The following is an 11234-nucleotide window of genomic DNA, read 5'->3' as shown; positions in this document are numbered from 1 at the left end:
TGCTTAAAAGCTTGCTACTATTATCGGAGCTCTCAGCTATAGTAGCATAGCATAAGGGTACCCAAAATTAGAAGGCTAGCAGTGACCAAATGTCTTACTGAGCTGGGTGACCCCCAAACATCATAACACTCCTGTTAAAACACCCAGGATTTGCTCTTGTACCATACTTGAACCTAAGCAGCATCAAAATCCTCTCTACCAGGTCTCTCTCTGAAAGTACCACTTTGCAATGAGTGATAAACCATTCCTGGGGGCTTGATGGCCCTCGTATATTTTTAGTTCAGAAGGTGGAGAAAGTTACTAAGGAAGACGCTGTTCTAGATTTGATTTTGACAAATAGGGAGGAACTGGTTGAGAATTTGAAAGTGGAAGGCAGCTTGGGTGAAAGTGAACTACAATTAGGATTAAACTGATTTTATTGCACTTTGTATTTCATTGTATGAGTACGAAATGAATATAGAGATAAACCCTTAATAGGGTCAAGAAACCTACAAACAGTGATTCAATCTGGAATATCTGTATGCATTATGATGTTTCCAGTAGCAACTCCATGGAAGAGGTGCCAGCAGATTGTTCCAAGTTTTATTTTTGACCTTCAAGACCACACTCCTCCCTTTTTTGTTTGTAGTATATCATACTTGGGATTAAGGCAAAATATTTTTCTTGAAAGAAAAGTTAAAAATGGCTTAATAATAGATAAGGTGAGGAGAAAAAAATGTAAATACATTCAGATTTTAAAAAAATGAGAAAACACATTTTGGTGTTGGAAATTCTCATGTATTACATCTGTTATGATGCTTTCCATTACACATTACCATTAATAATGAGCTAATAAAGTAAACTGTATTGCATTGTAAGGGACCTTTTAAGATGATTGTGTGTTAGGAGTGTTATGTACCGTATAAACTCCTTCATTAGCCCGTTCGTTTATAAGTCGACCCCCCAAAATGGCTAGGTAAAAATAACAAAAAAATGCCTCTTAAACCTTTCATAAGGTTACCCTATGTTTCACGAGTTGGAAAACTTTGGCTCCCGGCCCATTAGGGTAAGCCACTGGTGAGTTGAGACATTTTGTTTACTTGGAGTATCTGCAGGCATGGAGCCCCTCAGCTCCCTGTGGCCGTGGTTCGCCATTCCCAGTCCATTCCCGGGCTTGGAATGGCAAACCACGGCCACAGGGAGCTGAGGGGCTCCATGCCTGCAGACGCTCCAAGTAAACAAAACAATGTTGCAGATATTCAATTCAATGATTCCATAAAGTTTGAAATCATCAAATTTTGGTGTGGATTCATTTATAAGCTGCTCTTTGATGTGTCACTTTTTTACCAAAAATATTTGGCTTATGAATGAGTATCTATTTTCTGCTGATATACAATTTTTCCATTTTAATAAATCCATTATCTTTTAGTATTTTTAGTGCACAAAAACCAATGGATTCATGTATTCTACAGTTTAATGATTCATCTGGTAAACTACATTATAAGAAAAAAGTGTGTGATTATAATGTTTATTTTAAAAAACTAAATTAACTAAAGAATAATTTGTAAAGTTAGCCCTTCATGTTTATACTAATAAAAAGGAAGCAAAAAAAATGAGAAACATACTTTCTTCCTATTTGGCTTTTGATATAATGTTCCTAATTATTTATGTAACTGTTCTTGAAAAATCCATATAGTCAAATACTGTTATGTGGCACCTGATCATGATTCCATCTAAGTTAATGGCTAAAGTCTTATTTACGTTAATAGGGCAGGATCAGCCACTAAAGGTTCATGTATTTTTTCCCTCCATTAGAGAAATATTTTCCTATTAAAATAACATTTCAGACTGGAATAAAAAAATATAGATCTTTATTTCAATCATTCAATACAAAGTCTTGATTAAAATTGAAGTGTATTTGGAAATAAAATGCTATACATTACTGAATAACTTAAAGTAACTGATATATCATCACTTATAGAAAGTGAAGCTGAAATCAGGGTAGAAATCCTGACTTCATTGAGGTCAATAGGCGATTTGCCTTTGACTTGTATGGGGTCGGGATGTCATCCAAGTTTTTAAATATGTGCATATTTTCAATATACAAGTTACTTTGATATTTTATTCACCCTTCAACTAAATCTTTGGATCCAGGCCTACGTCTACTAACACAGTAGCACTTATACAAGTAGTCTTATTGAAATTGAAGTGTTATTTAAAGGACCCAGTTTGCAACCCCCTATTCATGTTAAGTACAAAAATAATTACAGTTGTGATACAATGAAGGAATGGCAAATTTCACAGCTTTTAGAGTATATACAAATATTTTTTTAAAATTGTAGTTATGACTATACAATTATGATTGATGTTATGTTTAACACTTAATGAAAGTTCTAAAGATCTGTTTTAAACAATTGGAAAAAATATCCTTAAAATGCTTGAAACTCACTTTCTCTAAATTTACACACAACATAGATTCCAAGTTTTCAAACGTGTTAAATATCTACTTCAGAATGTTAAAATTTATATAGTACTATCACTATTTAATGATTAATGTAGAACTGTATAAAAACATTTAACTGTGTTAATGCTTTGGTTTAAGAGGCTTTTTGTAATTTCTTTATTCAATAGCATATTCTCTTTAAATATTATTGATTTAAAAGTTCAATCTCACACCTCAGAAAGATCAAATGGTGTAAAATAGCCAGTGTTTAAATAAAGGCAAGTTTTGTCAGTGGTATAAGATTATCTTCATAGCTATAAGTAAAACAATCTCCTATGGGAGATCTTTGCAAAACACAAAGCATGTAATTATTTCTTTAGCACTGGACATTTCCTCCCACAGTGTAATGTAGTCTGAAGTCTTTCCCTCCTTCCCCAGCATAGCAGATGCTACCTTTCCTTTTCCAATATATAAAAATTAGAGCTACTCTTTAACTATACGTTAGGTATACACCTGGAAACATGCAGGAAGACCTCACCAAATCTTGAGTCCACCAAGTTAATCACAATGCCTTTACTTCTAGTTAAAACCTGCTTTAAATTAGGTATGGATTTTCATTCTGTAACTTTCCCTCCTTTATTGAATCTGTTACCCACAGCTCAGATAGGATTTTAAATTTTTTCTCAAATATTCTCCTAAGTGCTTTTATCTCTTTCACATGGGTATGATCTTCTCCTATAATTACATGGGACACGCCCTCCTTTAGCTGCGAGACTATTTTTGCTCCATGAAAACGTAGCTCCAAAGCTCTAACTGATAGCATTGTTCCATGGGTCTTGGTACTGGGGTCATTAACAACAGCATAAAGGTCCAGATAAATGGTATTTTGCCTGAACATACAGAGTGGAGAGCTATTCCACAAATAACGTTCTTCTAAGTCAGCAATCATGTCCAGAGGCATTTTCTCATCATTTTTATTATTAATTCTTGAGAATACTTCCTTTAGTTGGGTCACATCTGTATCTGCTGTGTAGCTGTCACCATAACGATCGTACTCACATGCAAAATGTTGTTTTGTATCTGGAGACATGTGAATCATGAAGGCAGGCTGCCATGGTACAAACATTTTTGTTTCAAAACACTGTAAAAGCCACTCTGCTCTCACAACATCATGCTTGTTGGAAGATATAATATTTTTTACTCTGACATTCTCAATTCCTGCAATAACACAGTAAGTGTCTGGTCCAGGGTTTTGTACCACATTACCACCACTTTCTGCTACTTTACTTTCCAGTTCAGATTTTGAATGGTTTTCTGTTCCAGTCATAACACAAAACTCAACGTCTTCAAATATATTAGAAATCTTATTTACACTGGAAAGATCAGGGGCTTTAAAATGATCCATAATTCCAATTTTTTTAACCTTTGGTACAGTTTTCCGTTTCTTTTCTTGTGGTTCATCATCACCCATATCAAGGTGCTTAGATGCTAGCTTCCCTGATGCTTTACCTCTGAGCTGTTCTAAGAAATCCAAAGTCATACATTCATGCCACTCTTTGTCCTCTCTTATTTTCTCAATTCGAGGGAATCGCAAAGTGCAATCAGTTTTGTACATATCACTAGTAACAATCTCCGCTGCCTTAATCTGAACTATGACTGAGTTACAAGGCTCGATGTAGACTTCAGGCTTCTCAGTTCCACACAAAATATTACAGGGAGGATCTCTTTTACGGTAAGGCTTCCAGTGTTTGGCCAATTTCAAACCAAGATCGTATAGCTCCTTCATAGTGTAACCAGAACCAACACGACAAATAGAATGAAAGACAGATGGTTTTTCACCAGGAGGGGAAGTCTCAGCAACAGCACACAAAAAATGAGACATCATGCCACCACGCAAACCTTTTCCCCAGTAACCGCCAATAATTAATAGGTCTAGTTCATCCATGAGCCCATTGACATACTCTGGTTTGATTTTTAACCAGCCTTCCCCACGTTTGTCTGGCTTGTAAATGGACATAGGATTTTTTATCATGATTCCTTCTTCTCTGTTATCTATTGCTTCATTTAAAGCATCAACTACTTCTTTCCTGGTGCTAGCCTGTGTTTTATGCACTATGTGTATTCTGCCTGTTATTGGTGTAAACAGCTCATTTAGAATCTCATATCTTTTGCTTAGTATCTCATGACCCAACTTCTGATCATTAACCATTAATACATCAAACACACAAAAGCATGTCTGCAGATCAGAATCATCTACCATTCTTTTTATGTCAAATTTGTTTCCCTTCTGCATAAAAGTTTGTGTATTGGGATTGTAGGCCATCATTTCACCATCAAGAATGCAGTTTTGTATACTATTTTTAAACACATTATGAATAAATGGAGTTAATGAACCTTCAAGGGGAGAAGCACCAAACTGCTGAGTATAATCAAACCCATTACGGGAGAAATACTTGTATACATCTCCATCTTTGTGCATCTGCATACGTTCACCATCTAGTTTAGTTTCTATGTAAAAACTTTGGTGGTTCATTTGTTTCTCAATTTGCTGGACATTAGCAATAGCAGCAAGCATAGGTTTAAAGGCAGAAAACAACATGATGGAAACATCACTGAGTGATACAGAAGGGTCATGCAATTGTCTGCAAACTTTCTCCAGGTCAGTTGTGACATTGTGTAACTCAGCAGCATCAGGATGGAAAAGGGAAAATATGGTTTGCTGACTAACACCAAGTTTTAGATCCTTTATAATCATCCGGATCAGCCACTTTTGTTCAAGTGCTGAGCTCTGAGTTATTAACTGAAGAAGACTTTTCTTTACTAGGTCCTTCCTTTTGGCAGCATTATTACTAGCAACTGAATCCAACAGCTCATTCACCTGTTGTATGGTCAGTCTGCCTTGTTTTGGGCACCTCGGTTTCAATACAAAATAGGCAATCATTGCAAAGTCTCCAGCATCTCCATGGGAGCCAGTAGGTGTTCTATAATTTAAAAGTTTTAGGGCATCTTTTCCTTCTTTGGGTAAATTGAGCAGTTCAATATAGAGCTTAGCAAGCATGGTTTCTTTAATTCCATAAGCCATTCTCTCTCTTTCCAATTGTGGAAGAATAAGTCGCATTGCTGGATAAAAAGAGTCTGTGACATCTTTCTCTTTTTTATGAAGAGCATCATGAAATTTCCTCCATGAATCTAAAAATTCCTTGAAATACTTGATTTTCTCTGGCCGGGATTTACATTTCTGTATTCGTTCTAAAATTGAACACAGATCTGCAAAAGGAACTACTGAGGCCACAGATCGTTTAGGGGAAGATTGTGAAGTTGGTGAGGAAGACATCAGGATTCACTTTTTCACTATAAAAAAAGCCAAAAATATTTCAAGTGAAAGAAAACATACCACCAAATTGCCCTATTTCTCAAAAGAATTACGTAGGTTTTTAAAAATTACTTTTGCATAGAACAATCAGTAGATATTGCTACACTTTAGACTAACTACCGTTATTATCATCACCTATATTACAATACCACCCCACAACCCCAACTGAAAGCAGGGCCCTCCTGTGCTAGGCTCTGAAAAAAAAAATGCAGTAAATCCCTAAAGAGAATACATTTTACATTGACAAGACAGTTAAAAGGATGGAAAAAGGAAATATTCAATTTTTTACTGATGGGGAACGGTGACACCATGAGATTACAGGTAAAATGTTTGAAAGTGCCTAAGTGATTTAGGAGCATAAGGGCCACTATCAAAAGTTACTAAGGCTCGGTCTATACCTAAAACATACGTCAACATAGCTACATCGCTCAGGGCTATGAAAAAAATTTCATGATCTGTTCAACATAGTTAGGATAACCTACCACCTCTTGAGGGGAAGAATTTCCTACAGCAATAGAAAAACCTTTTCTGTCACTAAAGTGAGTGTCAACACTACAGCGGCATAACTGCAGCATTTACAGCTGTGCTGCCATTGCACTTGTAGCGTAGACATACCCTGAGGCACTTAGGAACATAAGTCTCATTAACCCAAGAACACATAAAAGTCTGTGGCAGACCTTCAAATTGATCCAAGATCTCCTGCCACCCAGCCTTAGCCTCAAACCATCCTCTCTCTTCTATCCAGACTCCCATACTTGAGAGGAAATCTTGCATCATATAATAGGACTATCTATGACATTTAATCATTTCTTATTTTCAATTAAACTGAGGTATCAGATGGTTCAAGGGATAGTAATGAATTAGTCTTGCATCTCTGAGACAGATTTAAATATAGTGCAGGTTAGTAGTACATGATTAGATGATTCTTAGGTAGTTACTATTGATCATGTTGAGGCATGGCTAAAAGCCACAGCCCAACAGAAAGTGATGCATCCTGCCAAATTTGGCACCCAACCCCCCTAATTCCATCACCTAAAACCCAACTTTGGAGAAGGAGACACAGAAATCTGCATGTCCACTCCCTGCTCTGTATTTTTCTAGTGCCAAGATGTCATAAACAGATAGTTAAGGGTTAATGTCTCTTTTACCTGTAAAGGGTTAAGAAGTGCAGTAAACCTGGCTGACACCTGACCAGAGGACCAATAGGGGGACAAGATACTTTCAAATGTTGGTGGAAGGAGTTCTTTGTTTGTGTTCTTTGTTTTGGGGGGTTGTTCTCGGGACTGAGAGGGACCAGACGTCAATCCAGGCTCTCCAAATCTTTCTGAATCAGTCTCTCATGTTCAAACTTGTGAGTAGCACAGGCAAGGCGTGTTAGTCTTATTTTTGTCTTCTCAACCTGTAAATGTTTCTTTTTGCTGGAAGGATTTTTACCTCTGTTTGCTGTAACTTTGAACCTGAGGCTAGAGGGGGTTTCTTCTGGGCTATATGAATCTAAGTACCCTGTAAGCATTTTCCATCCTGATTTTACAGAGATGATTTTTACCTTTCTTTTTAAAAAACAGATTGATTTTTCTTTGTTTTAAGATCCAGGGAATTGGGTCTGAACTCACCAGGAGTTGGTGGGGGAAAAGGAGGGAGGAATGGTTAATTTCTCCTTGTTTTAAGATCCAAGGGGTTTGGATCTGTGTTCCCCAAGGAAGGTTTTGGGGGGACAGAAAGTGTGCCAGACACTGATTTCTGGCTGGTGGCAGCGTTACCAGATCTAAGCTAGGAATTAAGCTTAGAAGGGTCCATGCAGGTCCGCACATCTGTACCCTAAAGTTCAGACTGGGGGAGGAAACCTTGACACAAGATATGCTGGGTTCTGTTATTTTTGGGGACACTAATAGCGGTTAAAGATGTTCTTTATTTGAGGAGTGGAATTTTGACTCCGGCACAAAAAACAGTAGGATTCAACTTTTACTCTTTACTTCTTCAAGTGGACAAGTGGTTAGGGAGTTGGAACACTACAATCATGCATTATTACAACTACACACATATACACACATCCCAGTCTGTTGGATGTTTATGCCTATTATCTCTGGTCTTACACTGTGACTACATCTACACAGAAATGTAAGCCTAGTGCTAGTGGGACTTGAGTCAGCTGACCAGTGTCATGGAACCTGGGGCTTGAGCATCTACATTGCATTTTAACCGCAGATTAAGAATTTTCTGACTCATGCTCCAACCTAGGGCTCTGGCATCCACATTGCAGTGCGCAGTTCCAAGTCATAGTATCCAGACCCCCCACGCCCCAGTATTGACACTCTAGCCCTAGGAACACATGCATTGTGGGAAAACTCTACTGCCCATTCTGTTTCCTAACTGTGGTGGTGCTATTGATGGCACTCATGGCCACAAGTAGCACGAGTACACAAACCACATAATTAGCTCCTTTGGTGGCTGTGGCTGTGTCAGTAGACCGACTGCAGTTTGAGAAGGCTTTATACTGAACTATCATCTAATCTGAGAATTGGGCTCTATAGCGCTAGGCTGAGACATAGGAATGAAAATCCCCATGTGCACCTGAGTATAATTAGGACATCAGTCTCCAGGCCTGTCAACTATTAAACTTAAACTTTGAAATTCTTAAGTTTTAAAACTGGATGTTCAATGAAGATGTGTTTATTTGTTCATTCATTCCTGTTTGTTTTGAAGTCTGACATAAAATGAAGGTATCAGAGGAAAAAAAGACACCCCTCTCCCCACTGAGCCTGGCTGCTGCTGACTGCAGAACAGTTAAGTGCATCCCCAGGGCTTGGGGTGCAGTGTTCTCCAGCACTCTGTGGGGATCCCTTATCCCTTCCCCCTCTGTACCCTAGGAGGTTGCGGGGAAGTTTTGGGGCTGTTTCCCACTCACCACCCAGGCTGTATGCACTGTCAGTGCATACAGCCTGGATGTCCCTGCATACTAGGGTGATCAGACAGCAAATATGAAAAATCGGGACAGGTTGTGTGTGTGGGGGGGAAAGGAGGGTAATAGGAGCCTATATAAGAAAAAGATCCAAAAAATTGGGACTGTCCCTATAAAATCGGGACATCTGGTCACCTTACTGCACACACAGCCCCAGGGAGGGCAAGGGAAGCCAAAGAGCAGAACGGAGATCAAGTGCTGCCCTGCAGGGACAGGGAACGGTCAACCTCCTGGCTCAGTGCAGCTCAGAACGGGATGACCCCCAACATTCCAGCAGTTAAGAGCCTCCTCTCCTTTGTCAATTTTGCTCTCTGCTTCGGGCAAGCTCCACGCTTCAGCGAGGGGAGCTGGAGCTGCAGGCACCGCTGCAGGCAAGTTTGGGGGCTGGCACCCACTCACGGTCCTGAAAGTGCACACAACCTGGGCACTGCCCCCTCAGCCCCAGGGAAGGCTGCCCTGCAAGGGAGGGAAAGCAGTAGAGCTCCTGGCTCAGCCTGGCCCAGAGGGGGATGAGCCCCAACATCCTGGAAGCTGACTCCCACTTTGAAACTTTGCTCCCTGCTCTGGGCAAGTTCCACACAGCAGCGAACAGAAGATGGAGGGAAGAGCAGGAAGGGACAGTGGACTTGGCCAGGCATTAATGGTGCTTCTGGCCTTCTGCAGAGCACAGCCACTCTGCTGCCAGGAACCACGAGATACATCTGGAGGACTCCCGAGATGTGAGCCAAGCCAGGGCCACATGTATATAGGAAACTAATAGGGACCCTAGGTCCCGGCTTAACATGGGCTCAGACCCTCCTACCCTGCAGGGTCCTGGGCCTGAGCTCTAGTTTAGCACAACTACAGTGTGGACACACAGGTTTTTCTTGAACCCAGGTTCAGACCCAGGCTTAATTTGTTGTGTGGACATACCCTGAGAATCTTTGGACAAGAACGACCTTCTGTGTTGTGTGTCCAGCACTTGGCAGCTTGGGGCCCAATCCACTGCAACACAAATTAATAATAATTAGCCAAGCTTGCAAGGTCTTACATTCCACTTGATGTATACAGTGTTGTTATAGCTGTGTTGGTACCAGAATATTAGAGAGACAAAGTGGGTGAGAGATCATCATTTACTAGACCAGCTTCTGTTGGTAAGAGACAAGCTTTTGAGCTTACACAGACTTCAAGAAGAGCTCTGAGTAAACAGCCCTCTCTCTCACCAACAGAAGTTGGTCCCATAAAGATATTACACACAGACAGGCAGAAAGGAAATCAAGCTGAGTGGGTGAGGTAATGCTGCAACCGATCAATTTCAAAACATCTGAGAACGCTGGAGGCATAAGTGACCAGACGCCTCTTGATTTGGGGAGAAATCAGGGACACACAGCACCCAGCGCCCTCTTGTTTTTAGCACAGCCAGGGCTTCAGCCACCTTCAAAAGTGGCCTGCCCAGCAAACCACCACATGATGCATCATGGACACTTCCCAGCAGAACCATCGCCCGGCCCAGCTCTGCTCGTGCTCCCCACACAGACACCCGGAATTATTTACAGATAATAACGCAACGGTGACAACGGAGGCGGGTGCGCACAGAGCCCCTGCCCGGGGCGGTGGGGGGGGGGGGCGTGACGGCGGACCTGGCATGGGGGTGGGGTCATGAGGACACCCCCCCCCCCAGCTGTGGGGTTCCCGGTAGGGGAGGAATCACGGGGCGACTCGGACTGGGGGGGCGGGGGGGGGCAGCGGGGAATCCCTGCCCTGGCGGGGGAGGGGGGGGCTGCAACCTACACACCCAGCGGCCTCTACGGGTAACGCGGCTGCGTCACAACGGCCCCAGCGCAGACCCTGACCCGCCGCCCCAGCCCGACTCACCCGCCACCGGCAACGAGCCCAGCTCCTGCCCCACCACACGTCACAACACGTCACTAGCGGGCACGCACCGCCCCGGAAGCTCGTTCCTCGGACCCGCCCATTCGGAAGATGTGGGGGGAGGGGGGGGTTTCCCGACGACGCCAGGTCGAGGCTCCTCCCCGCGCGCGGTGGTTCAGTCCCGGCCGGGACTAGCTCGCACACCCCGGGGGTTGGTTCATCCCGGGAAGGAAGGGATGCCGGTCCCGGCTGACGCAATAGTTCTAGCGTCAGGTCGGGGGAGGCGCCCCAATGGTGCCTTTGACCCCGGAAGCGGAAGTGGCTGCGGCGGTGGTTTCGTTCCCGGAAGCGGCGGTGGTTGAAGTTGGAAGTCCCGGCTTTGGCCCGAGCGAGCGCGGCGGGGGGGCGGGCTCCGGCTGCGGAGGAGAATGAGGCGCGGGGGCCCCGCCGAGCCCGATTTCAGCCTGGGAGCGGTCCCGGCAGCGCGGCGCGACTGAGTGAGTGGGAGACACGCGGGGAGGCGCGAGGGCGGCGGGAAGCTGCCGGGGGGGGGGTCAGGGGGCGTCTTCCTGCTGCTGGGAGCCACCGCAGGGCTGCCCCGGCCCCTCCCCCGCGCCTGTCCCTGGAGG

General features: G+C 42.9%; 1 protein-coding gene across 2 annotated transcripts; it reads right to left on the bottom strand.

Moving 5' to 3' along the window:
- Positions 1–1833: 1833 nt before the first annotated feature.
- Positions 1834–10760, bottom strand: LIG4 (DNA ligase 4). Of its 2 annotated transcripts, XM_045008117.1 has the most exons (3): positions 10609–10760; positions 9667–9738; positions 1834–5773 (listed from the first exon to the last, which is right to left on the bottom strand). In XM_045008117.1, the coding sequence occupies exon 3, from the start codon at positions 5754–5756 to the stop codon at positions 3018–3020; it is 2739 nt and encodes a 912-aa protein (XP_044864052.1). In that variant the 5' UTR covers positions 5757–5773; positions 9667–9738; positions 10609–10760; the 3' UTR covers positions 1834–3017. The 2 variants fall into 2 exon arrangements, with proteins under 2 accessions (XP_044864052.1, XP_044864062.1); XM_045008127.1 differs by lacking the exon at positions 9667–9738.
- Between the last annotated feature and the right edge of the window lie 474 nt (positions 10761–11234).

This window comes from Mauremys mutica, chromosome 1, assembly GCF_020497125.1.
Source record: "Mauremys mutica isolate MM-2020 ecotype Southern chromosome 1, ASM2049712v1, whole genome shotgun sequence".
In the NCBI taxonomy this organism is placed as follows: Eukaryota; Metazoa; Chordata; order Testudines; family Geoemydidae; genus Mauremys; species Mauremys mutica.
The sequence above is the reverse complement of the archived record's forward strand: the minus strand, read 5'-3'. Positions and strand labels throughout refer to the sequence as shown.

Bases quoted from the DNA above. Each gene is read 5' to 3' on its own strand.
- LIG4 (XM_045008117.1), bottom strand. From the start codon at position 5,756: ATGTCTTCCTCACCAACTTCACAATCTTCCCCTAAACGATCTGTGGCC.